General features: G+C 46.4%; 2 protein-coding genes and 1 pseudogene across 2 annotated transcripts; 1 reads left to right on the forward strand and 2 right to left on the reverse strand.

Annotated features, from left to right (window-relative positions):
- Window positions 1-2,568: 2,568 nt before the first annotated feature.
- On the reverse strand, window positions 2,569-4,131 carry LOC124696545 (protein WHAT'S THIS FACTOR 1, chloroplastic). Its single transcript, XM_047229260.1, has one exon. It carries the CDS (start codon window positions 4,129-4,131, stop codon window positions 2,770-2,772), a length of 1,362 nt encoding a protein of 453 aa, XP_047085216.1. The 3' UTR covers window positions 2,569-2,769.
- Window positions 4,132-4,618: 487 nt separating this feature from the next.
- LOC124696547 lies at window positions 4,619-6,686 on the forward strand (annotated as a pseudogene).
- A 1,826-nt stretch (window positions 6,687-8,512) lies between these two features.
- LOC124694945 (protein NEGATIVE REGULATOR OF RESISTANCE-like) lies at window positions 8,513-8,908 on the reverse strand. The gene has a single exon (XM_047227866.1). It carries the CDS (start codon window positions 8,906-8,908, stop codon window positions 8,513-8,515), a length of 396 nt encoding a protein of 131 aa, XP_047083822.1.
- Between the last annotated feature and the right edge of the window lie 2,844 nt (window positions 8,909-11,752).

Genomic DNA, 11,752 nt, shown 5'->3' on the forward strand with positions numbered 1-11,752 from the left:
CACATGATTCTTTTTTTGTTTTTGCAGGAAGGACAAGGATGAGTGATTTATTTGGGAGCTCTAGTGAAAGTGCATCTGGCCCACATGTGTGGTTTTGTATATTACGACCCTCTTGGACTAATGATTTCATTGATATTTATATGATTCAACGTTTCATAGTTGATACACTAAGGATATTAGATGGACTCGATAAAAATGCCACTAGAGTGAAGTGATGCATCAGGAGCATTAAGTTTAGGAGATAAAAATATATTATGATTGAGAAGAGTTTACCCACGGTTGACCAAGTTTTGACAAAGTTCAGGAGATAAAAATATATTATGAATGAAGGGTAAGGATGCTCAAGATGTTGTGATAGAGAATGAAAAAGATTGAGTGATGACCGAATTGTCCATGTTTAATTAAACAATGATCAGAAGAGAATTGAGTTTTGGTGATCAATTCTTGCAACAATATAGTGAAGTGCAGAATTTCTTATGGCTTTCAAGATATAATTGTGGATACTGAAGAAAAGAAAGATTATCAAGACGAAGTCCGGGGATTGGGATCAAGAAGATCAACACAAAACATAAATGATGTACCGCATGGGCGATGTAATCACACTTCGTAAACTAAACCATGGGCGATGTATTTGATATTTATATGTGGGTTAGGGGCCCCTCAAGGAGTTGTATCAAAAAAAAAAGCAAGATCCTATGTAGCCCATGTGAGGATAACATCAACTGGAGATGGTCACCAAGGTTGAGAAAAGCAAGTTCAAGATAAGCAACTCCGAGCAAATGTATACTTGAAGCTTGCGGATCATTTGATGATAGTGAACATGTGAAGATGTGCTTAAGATCATACATTTGAGACAGTGCAATACTCTACGAGAGGAATGCAGTGGGACGGATGGTATAGGGTTGAATGCGCTCAAAAGTGATGACTCACTTGTCCCCTTGTCTATAGGGATCTTGTGGCATACACCTGATACGGCTCCTGTGTTATAGCCACCCCTTTTCTCTTTCTTTCTTTTGACCGCCTCCTAGACCGACAGAAGAAGGGAAATTACAGAAGGGTCCAATGAATATGTAGATTGCTCACACATTTGCATGTTTTGCATCCTCCTTCTTATGGACGTACTCTTTCTTAGTTAATCTTGGGTGTTTCTCCATGTGAGGATCTTGAGTCTTGACCTTGTTGTTCATTTTAAAATGAGTCCACGATCATCGAAATTGGTGTTCGAAAGAGGACGAAGTATCCTAGATCAAACTTAGCTGCAGCAAAATACCAGAACATATGCTTATGTCTATTTCCTCCAAAAGTAAGAAAAATGCCCACAAAACCATCAATGTTGCTAGGCAGCCTTTGTTTGCCAAAAACTTCCCTGGCCACACACTACATAAATTTTGCTCAGGGGCAAAGGAAAATGATACGATCAACATCCTCATCCACCCCATAGCAAACACACAAAACATCCCGAGACAAGCCACACAGGGCCAGCTGCGAAGCAAATTGAGTCTGCCTCCTAAAATACATCCATAATAATTTTTTTGTTCATTTTGGACAGTTAGTCTTCCACATATCCAGCATTCTCAGATCTCTTGTACCAGGATTCAACATAAACCTGTACAAGGACCTAGCAGTGAACACCTTCTTTCTCTCGAGGCTCCATTTGACAAGGTCCTCATTCCCCGACAGGATCACATCTGCAAGCAGCGCACTCAAAACCTTTCATTCCTGTACTTCCCCAGGCCCAAAGGATCTGTTAAAAGAAAACCCCCAAGACCGCCCATCAAAAACTTCTGCAATAGTTTGATCCTGTTGCTCACAACAAGAGAAAACTAATGCAAAACAAGTTTTGAAGGGGCAATCACCCAATCAGACATCAAGCCGAAAGAAAACTCTCCTGCCATTCCCAACCTCATATGAGGTTTCTTTTTGGAACCAGAACTTAATTTTGAAGAGTTCTCCAAAACTGGGACCCGTATCTGGCAACTAAGATCATTGGCTAGAACAACTGGATCAAGATGAAGAATTTAACATTGTCTGTCAAGCTGTTCCAGCCAGCCTGGTTTCAGCAACCTTTTGGATGTCCAGTATAATCATGACAGCATGAAAAATTCAAGATAAATAAATACAAGAGTATTATATCAATTTGAGGTTTTCTCATACATAGACTTTGAAGTGCTATTCGGTATAGGATTATTAATTAGTATATTGGGCATGCAAGAAAATCACTATGTCGTTAAAGATTCCATTCTTGCAAAATGAGTTGTTCTTGTTTTTATAGAACAAAATTGATGTGAATTTTTTTTTTAAATTGCAAGTGACACAGAGAAGTACTCCCTCTGGTCGTGTTTAATCGACACAGACATAGTAGGTGTATAAGCTGTTTTCGATTCACACTTTGCGTCAATTTTATCTGACCGGAGGGAGTAGTTATGTACATATTTGAATTTGGAATCCATTACTTCCTGGACTGCTGAAATCAGAAAAAGCTATGGGTTACTGCAGAGTAGGTTGTTCGATAATTTTCATAACTTGAGTACAGGGTGTGTTGATGTAAACAAGCCACACTAATTTTCTAGAAGAAAAGGCAGATCCAGCTTAGATGCCAGCCCGATATATCCTGTTTAAGCCTGGTAGTAGTAAAATATGAGCTCGGGGAAAATCTCCAGCTACTAGCCAAGACAGAAACCAAGCACAGCTCTTCCTTCGGTCACAAGCACTTGTCAGCTCAATTTCAGGAACCAGAAAAACAAAAATGTTTTGTATACCACCAGGGTACTAACTAGATTTCACTGACACATCCTCTGTATAATCACTTAGATCGCCTAAATCCATCTCATCATCATCTGCAAGAGTACCATCATCCAATACATCGTCTGAATCTTCACTTTCGACATTCAATATGTCATCATCATCGCCACCAAACAAATTGTCATCTGAATCAGAAGACTCATGAACTTTCCCAATATTCTTGTTCTTTCCTCTATAACCAGTAAGTTGAAGGACCTTCTCTTTCCACCTTACCAACGGGGCCTTTTTTATCAACTCTGTCCCATCATAAGCCTCTGTCAAGAACACGCTCAGCCGCTTACCCCTCTCAGACACATAAAAGATACCATAATGCTTCAGTAGCAATCTCATCAGCTTCTGCGGCATAACAAACTCGCGACGGAAATGCGTGAGGTGGTCAGTTACCAGCCTCTTCTCCAGTGTGAAGCTCAGTATCTCATGCATCACAGCAACCGCCCTCTTGTCAAACTCCTGTGATCCAGGGGTCAATCCTGTCGCCTGCGCATAAGGGGATAGGTAAGATGTCTTCTGAAACTGTTCAGTATTACCAGTTTTCACATAGTGATGAGCTTTCCCCCTAAATTTGTAGTAGCTTTTGAAATCTGGTGGGAACTTCATATGGAACGGAAGTGAGAGCTCTCCTGGCGCACAAGCATTAGAATTGGCATTGGTGTCGCCGGCCAATGCTGCCACATTCTTCTGGTGCTCGGTGACTGCCCAGTCTGGGTTCCAGGAAACAAGCTCCAAGTAGTCACCATCCTCCAGCGTGACCAGCCTGAAAAGCTCAGGGAACATGTGCACCCACCGCGTCCGGAAATTGTGGGGAAGCCCCATGTCACGCCGGAAATGCGCGATCTTGTCGACGGGCAGGCGCCGTCCCACCGACATCATGAGCAGCCTCGCCACGTACTGGGCGGCCGTGGGCGAGTGCTCCTCCAGAAGGCGCGCCTCCTCCTCGACGAGCGCCTCGGCCTGCGGCGAGAGGCCGGCCCACATGACGCCGCGGCTGTCGCGGCAGACCTCGAAGAGCTGCGGCGAGCGGTGCACGAAGTGGGCCACCTTGTGCGGCTTGGCGAGGCCGAGCTGCGGGCGCAGGATCTCGAGGCGCTTGAGAGGGGTGACGTGCTCCTCCTCCATCTTGAGCGCGTCCAGCACCGTGAGCACCTTGGAGACCACCTTGCAGCGCTCGATGACCACCTCGAGGTCGTTCACGCGCTTCTTCTTGCTCCGCTCCATCACGCTCCGGCCACGCGTCATGGATCGCGCGGGGGATAGCTGCGATGGGCAGCGCGTCTGGCCGTGGCGGCGGAGCAGCTCGGCCAGGCAATTGCGCGAACACGTGACGCGCATGGCGTACGAGGCCGCCGGAAGCGACTGGGGGAGGAGTAACAGAAACTGGATGAAATCGTCCGGCGAGGAATGGGATCGAGCTCTGCGGCTGACCGGCTGCGAGCGGGGGAGGTGGTGGCGGAGGGCAGGAGGATCGGGGAGCCGGAGGCCGGAGCGGTGAAGAACGCGCCGCGGAGCTGCGGACACCAGAGCTAGAGGGCCAAGACTCCAAGACCAAGAGGCTAGAAAATGGCGGGCTAGGACCAAGCACCGGCCCAGATAAACCCAAATGAACCGGCCCACCTAAAAAGCAACCCAAAGCCTTCGCGAGCTCCGTGTGCTTTCCCCGTCGCATAGCCGCCGGCTTTCTGCCACTCACTGCCGACACTTTCGCCGTCGCATAGCCGCCGTCGCACTGGTGCACCACCCCATGGCATGTCCGGCGCTGCTATATAAGGCGGCGCAACCGGCGCCAGTTCTTATCCACCTCTCCACCTCGCACTCTGCACTCCTACGCTTCCCCACCTCGCCATTCCGTCGAGCACCTCTCGAGCAATACCGGCGGCGCCAGCGGCCATGGAAGGCAGCGGTGCGAGGGTGGCGGCGGTGCAGCAGCTGATGGAAGCCAAGGCCAAGTCCGGGAAGAGCTTCTCCGAGATCGGAACCGAGACGGGGCTCACCAACGTGTACGTCGCGCGGCGCAGCTCAAGCCCGACACGGCGGCCGAGCTGCGGGCGGCCATCCCGGCGCTAACCGACGACCTCGTGGAGCTCATGATGCAGCCGCCCTTCCGGTCGTATAACCCGGAGATGGTCCACGAGCCCGCCATATACAGGTCCCTGGTTGCTTCCTTATCATCACAGTTTCCCAATGCAACATGATATAGTAAATCAAGATAATAACCTCTTCTGTTGCCTTGTTTCTGTCAAAATGGAGGGAACGTTTCTATGTTATGCTTAGGTGGGGAAATCGCAAAAAAATGATGTTCCTATGTTTAACAAACATCAACCAGCTTTAGCTTCTCCTCACCGCTAGTATGATGGTTTGTGTTGTCTCTAATCTTTCATTATTTAACGGTGGTGTATTTCGTTGAATACAGACTGAATGAAGCTATCATGCATTTTGGAGAGAGCATCAAGGCAATCATCAATGAGGACTTTGGTGATGGAATGTAAGACATTCGCATTTATTTATTTGATGCTCCTTTCTCTCCTCCAACTGTCAAAGAGTTCACAAGCGCAAAACAAAAATAGATGGGTTGACCTATGGGAAGTTAACCTAGATGTAGCCGTCCTCTCTATTTCTGTACACTAATAACTTCGCCTACAACCTAGATGGATTGATCGATGGATTCGCATATATTTAATTTATTTTTTCTGTACACTAATAACTTCTCCTACAACTGAGACAACATTCGTCACAATTTCAGATTATTTGGATTCTGGCTCGATTTTTGTTTTGAAGATTCTCATTAAACTTTTCTAACTGTCTCAAATGTGCCAATTCTGAATCCAAAGATGGTGTTCATTTCCATGAAATTTGGTTTTATAATTCATGAAATTCCAAACAGTAACCCTTGCATGTTATCTTATCGTTTTCATTTGCAGCATGTCGGCCATAGACTTCTACTGTACAGTCGACAAAGTTAAAGGGGCTGATGGAAAAGATCGTGCAGTGATCACATTTGATGGGAAGTATCTGCCTCACACTGAACAGGTTTGTAATTTCTTCACATGTTCCATCGTATTCTCTATTCATGATAACCTCAAGGTGCTAGTTTGCATATATTGAATGAAGTACCATTCCAGAGCCAGGATTCAATAGATTTCAGTTCCATTGCAGTCTATAGGAGTTAGGAGAGAAAAGCTATAGGAAAAAAAATACACACTCCGAGCCAAGCCAGAAATTGCTAAAATTTACCAAAGATAAAATCCCCATGCTCTGGGCAGCCTCCCTGGGTACCTGGGGTCTGTCTCAGAACAGTTTATTTAATTCCTGAAGTTCTGCTAGTTTTGATACAAGTTACTTCATTCTTCGCTTTGTATGACTACCAGTGAATCTTAGTTAGATGGGATAGCTACTGAATGAAGAGACAGAGCTACAGATCTATTTCTAATATGCGTATCTAGACGCGTTTTAGTGTATAGACATATGTGAATCTAGACAAATCTGTGACATCTAATTCGGGACTGTGGGAGTAGTTTATATACCATAGGGTACCATGCTGCTGGCTTGTCTGAATTTCACCGTTCTAAGTAGTTTTTTTTTCTCCCTCAAATCTGCAGAAATCTGCAAATATGATGTCAAAGTTGGCCCGCAATGCACCTTGAGACAATGAGGTGGCTGCTGCTGTGGAAGGGAACATGTATTTCGCTTGCTAGTATGATATGTAATGTCTGCTTATACTTCAGACATGGAAAGAACCAGGCATGTCCCTTTTCTAGTCTGAACTATCGACCGAATAAACAGTATGTAATGTGTGCTTGTACTTTGGATTTGGAAGAGCATTGAACGTGCCCTTCCTTGTCTGAATGGTCGACTAAATAAAACTGGCGACATAGTTTGCCATTCCTGCTTGTTACAGTGGCATTTTTGTTTGTAATTCCTGCTTGTACTTCAGACTTGGAGAACTATGCATGTGTTCTAGTCTGAATTATCGAAAACATAAACTGACTTGTATTGATGTGCACATGAATTGTCTCTCTTTTGAAGTAAATCTATAGTTTGGTGCGACCCCTGAAATACCAGTATATTTCATGAATCGCCGTCTTATTTGCGACTGCACAACATGGCGAACCAAGTCATAGATTTTGTGGTTATCAGCAAATGATGGTATTTTCAGTAAGATGTGCTAATCAAAAGGAGCAGGGAAGGGAAAGATAGTAAATGTTGTTTCTGCGATGAAATTTAGACTACAGATAATATCATCTTTGATTGTAAGCTTGCTACATATTTATGGGGGTTGTTAAAATGTGCCACTGGCATTGTTGATGTGCCAAAGCACTTTCATGAGATAAGTGTCTGGATTTTTTTTTTCTGTTAAACCTAGGATTTTGATAGCTATGGGTGTAGCTGCGCTAATCTAGCCACCTTGGAAGATTAGAAATGTAGTTTTATGTCATGTTTACCATTGTAATCCTACTAGTGTGATGTATCAGGCTTCACGTTGGATTAGCTTCTAGGCTGATTTGCAGAAAACAAACGCCCAGCCGAGCCAACGCAAGGGTCTGCCAAAAGTGGCTTCTGAATTCTTCAACAGGCAATCAAGCTGTGGTCCAATGACAAGGAGGATTGGTGTTGGCTGAACTTGCCTGATGTTGGGGAGTTCTTCGCCTGAAGAAGTTAATTGTTTCTCCTGGCGGGAGGGAGCAGGTAAACATTTACTATAATATGCCCGACTAGGCTTTGTATTGTATTTTTAAAATCTCTTTTGGTTCGGTTAGTTGTCTGGGTAGAGTAGATTGGTGCTTCTTCCTGATGCTTTGGATTGTAAAAACCTTGGTACTTTGGTTTCATGTGAATGAAATCGGGAGCGTGAGCTCCTCATTTCGTAAAGAAAACTCAGTTTTTGTACAGTGAATTCGCACAGTGAACGACAAAGAATCGTTAATTGGATTTAATTACTTCCTGTCAAGATACTTCCTCCTTCCCAAATTAGAATGGCTATTTTTGTTTTGTCAGAGTCAAACTTTAAAAGTTTGACTAACTATATAGATTGTAACGTGTAGTGATCAGAGAAAATATTTATCTACTCCATTCGGAAATCCATTTTGACTAGTGTGGATGCACCACTGCTGGAAAAACATATTTCGAAATGTCTCAAAATTTTGGAAAAAATTCAAGGTTTACTTCCAGATATTATATGGCTGGCCTATGCAAAAAAGATAATTTTCAGTGCTCCAAAATAATTTTTCACTGACAATTTTTTGGTCTTTTTTACATGGGCCACCAAAATAATATTTTCCTGCAATATTTTTGTGACCTATCATAGGATGTCCGGATGTACACTACGATTTTTCCGTAATTATTTTACATTTTAAAACGGATTTAAAATATTTTTTTTCTAATAAGTATACATACACCTACGAGCCAAAATACCGCGTCCGTGTAGCAGGGCTGTAACTAACAATCGATTGTGAAACAGTAACACCTTATCAACAATTTTGGTGTCCAATGCAGTGATTAGTATGAATCGATGGACTCTTCTTCCAAGACTCACCTGGAAGATAACGAGACGCCAGTATTGCTTAAGCATAGCGAATTACTACAAGCCAGTGACTATTAATTAAGCAGAGCATCGGCCGGTGATTAGCAGATCATCAGTGAGAACCCGGCCGCGCCGTCATGTAAATGTGCATGTATAAGTACATACTTAGGCAGAGCGCGCGCGTCGTCTTCGTCCCTACGCCTGGTCGCGCTCTGGACGCGGGGTGGGCGGCTCCTGGGGCTCCGGCTCGGCGTTGAGGTCGAGGGCGATGCTGGCGGGACGCCGTGGCGGCGTGGCGTTGCCGGCTACGGGCAGTTGCTGCTGCCGCAGCGCCGGAACCGCCGCCGGCGTCGGAGCGGGCTGCGCGAAGTCCGCCATGGAGAAGCTGGGGCGCCACGGCGCCGGCACGTGCGTGGGAGCCTGGGCCCCCGCTCGGGCGCCGGAGACGGGGCGGCGGTAGGCGTCGCGCATGCGGTGGTGGCGGCGGAGGATGGCGCAGAACTCCTCGACATCGGCGTCGGACACCTCGTCGACGGTGGCAGCGGCAGCGGCCGGGCGCTTGCGCTTGCCCGCGGTGGTGGGCGGATCCATGGCGGCAGCCAAGCGTAGCTTGGGATTGGACGTTTGGTGGGTGTGTGCGCGCGTTGTGTCTTGGAGGATTCTTTCAGAAGCTAAGTCGCAGAAAGATATATATATGGCGCGCGCGGGAAGAGAATCGCAGACAAACATTCTGAAATCTCAAAAGATTGAGTAGCGCGGCAACGAGGACATGTCCCCGGGAGAATGGCATGGGAAGACGTCACCGACGGCGATCCGGTGTGTCGTGGTCTGCCTCCGTCGGGAAAAGGTTGGCCCTCGAAGTCGAAGGGTCACGGCCGTTACACGTCCAACTTTCGAAGATGCCACCTGAAACAAACAGAAAGACTTTCAAAATGCACAGGAGTAGAGTGCAAAACAAATCGATGTTTTGGGTAAGAGGTCCATGGAATCTTACAAATTAAAGGAGTGGGCTCAGAATGGCCAGTGTACTGGCGTGACGCTCCAGGAGACCTATCCGGTGAAACCATCACCCAAACCAGAAAGATATGAAAGCACCGTGCGGAGGCAACTGCTCTAAATTTTTTGTTGGAAGAACCCTGCACGCACTCGCACTATTGGCCATTGTCAATTGCCGTTGCAGCCGAGATGCTCACACGTACTAGAGAAGAAGAAAGACCTCCACTGTCAGAACTTGTGGTACCCATCTCGATTGCTTTCGTAGCACCATTGAGCTCCACTAACATTGCGGAATCTGATGGCATGGCTAAAGTCCTCGCAAAACGAGTCCTACACACACCACACAACACAGATCATTGCAACATGTTACACATCATATGCACCTAACAAGCTCTTGGTTGTGCAATTTTTCATCCTACTTCCATATTTGTACACTACCTAATGTGGACATTACCCTTCGGATACCCAATATTAATCTACCTTCCTTGGCTCAATTAGGAGCCCACGAAGATTTCCCAAAGACCAAGGTGGACCCATACGCCAGTTTCAATAAAGGAGAACTACCAGGAGGCGGATTCTTGATGGACAAGGCAAGAAGACGTCGATACAAGAAAGACTAGATTAGATCTCATTGTAACCTAGTCGAGTTCGGACAGGACTCTCGGGACCTGGCTTGCTATATAAAGACCAGGAGAGGGCCTGCCGAACAACAAGAACAACAGTACATAGAACCATCGCAACTTAGAGCACAAACCAAGAATCCTCGGCGAGTTGACCATAGCAGCCTATCGGCTACCCCATTGTAACCCGACATATTTGATAAATCAAGATCATACAAGCAGGAAGTCAGAATTTTACCTCATCGAGGGCCCCGAACCTGGGTAAATCTCTCTCCCCATCTGTTCGGTATCCGATGTCTCCTGCTAGCCTGCAGGATTCCATCAACACTAAGCCCCTCATGGTGGGCATTGCCGAGGAGCTCCCTCGTCAATTGTCGCCGTCTGTGGGAACACTGCTAGGACAAGGCACTTCATCGGCTGCTCCAATCATGTCGGCTACGTCTTCGCCGGCATCACCGATACCATCGGCTCCATCATCACCGAATTCGAGGAATTCGATTTATGGTGGATCCCTCGAGTTCACTCCGCACACCGACGCGTCGCGCTTGGCCCCTTTGGGGCTGCGCGGCGGCATGGACATGATGTTCGGCAGCGTCCACTTCATCGTCGACTCCGGAGGTTTCCTTTCGGCTCCCAGGCTCGATCGCGCCTCCTTTTTTATAACGGAAAATTACTACGGATCGTTGTCATTGAATCCGCATCAAGGGGAGTGGACGAGAGTCTAGTTACACATGTGTCAAGAAGGGAGAGAAACCAACGGCCCACTATCCCCACTATGCACGAGAATCAAGGAAACGCCTCGGTCAATGCGCCATGATCAGTCATTTCCTAACCGATCGTACAGATATAGGGTGCGCCCATTAGGTCATGTCCTGTCAATCAAGCTGCCGCATATGTCACGTCATTGATGATGACATCAAGGTTATCGTCTCCTCATTGATGAAGCACCCGAAAGAATCTTTCATTTTCGGCTACTCGACTTGAGTCTACGCACGGTTACAAACATCCGTCCCTAGACTCGGGGCTACTCCCATCGGGAGCGCTGGACGCGCACCCGATAAAACAAATGAATTCAAAGCAGAACGGACCCAAAGGTTCTGGCAAATCCAGGATCAAGACCCGGGACTTGATTCTGTGTAGGTTAACGTAGTTTTGCCATCGGCAGTTAATCAACATTGATTTATCGAATAAGGTTGGGCTCGTTACTTCCATCCCTTAGGTACAACCAAACTGTATGACTTCACCCGAAGTCTTTGAAGACCCGATATACTAAAAGTTGTCGGATGACAAAGAAAGTTCAGAAAGCATCGACAGCAAAATCTTCGAGTAGTACAACTTGAGTCTACGCATGGTTGCAAACATCCGTCCCTAGACTCGAGGGGGCTACTCACATCGGCAGCGCTGGACGCGCACCCGATATCAAGGAATTCCGACTCCATGGCAAAAAAGAAGATTCAATTTTCTTCGACAAGCAAGGATATTCAGATGAAGTCGATTATAGTCCCTTCCCAAAGCTTTACTCGACCAGTCACTCGGGGGCTACTGATGTGGGCATTACCCTTCAGGCACCTGACACTAGTCTACCTCCCTTGGGCCAATTAGGGGCCCACGAAGATTGCCCAAAGACCAAGGTGGGCCCATACGTCGGTTCCAAAAAGGAGACCTACCAGGAGGCGGATTCTTGATGGACAAGGCAAGAAGGCGTCAATACAGAAAAGACTAGATTAAATCTCATTGTAACCTAGTCGAGTTCGGACATGACTCTCGGGACCTGGCCTGCTATATAAAGATTGCCGAACAACAAGAACAACAGTACGTA

This window comes from Lolium rigidum, chromosome 3 (assembly GCF_022539505.1).
Source record: "Lolium rigidum isolate FL_2022 chromosome 3, APGP_CSIRO_Lrig_0.1, whole genome shotgun sequence".
Lineage (NCBI taxonomy): Eukaryota > Viridiplantae > Streptophyta > Magnoliopsida > Poales > Poaceae > Lolium > Lolium rigidum.

Coding starts and splice junctions, on each gene's coding strand:
- LOC124696545 (XM_047229260.1), bottom strand. CDS start 4,131: ATGCGCGTCACGTGTTCGCGCAATTGCCTGGCCGAGCTGCTCCGCCGC.
- LOC124694945 (XM_047227866.1), bottom strand. CDS start 8,908: ATGGATCCGCCCACCACCGCGGGCAAGCGCAAGCGCCCGGCCGCTGCC.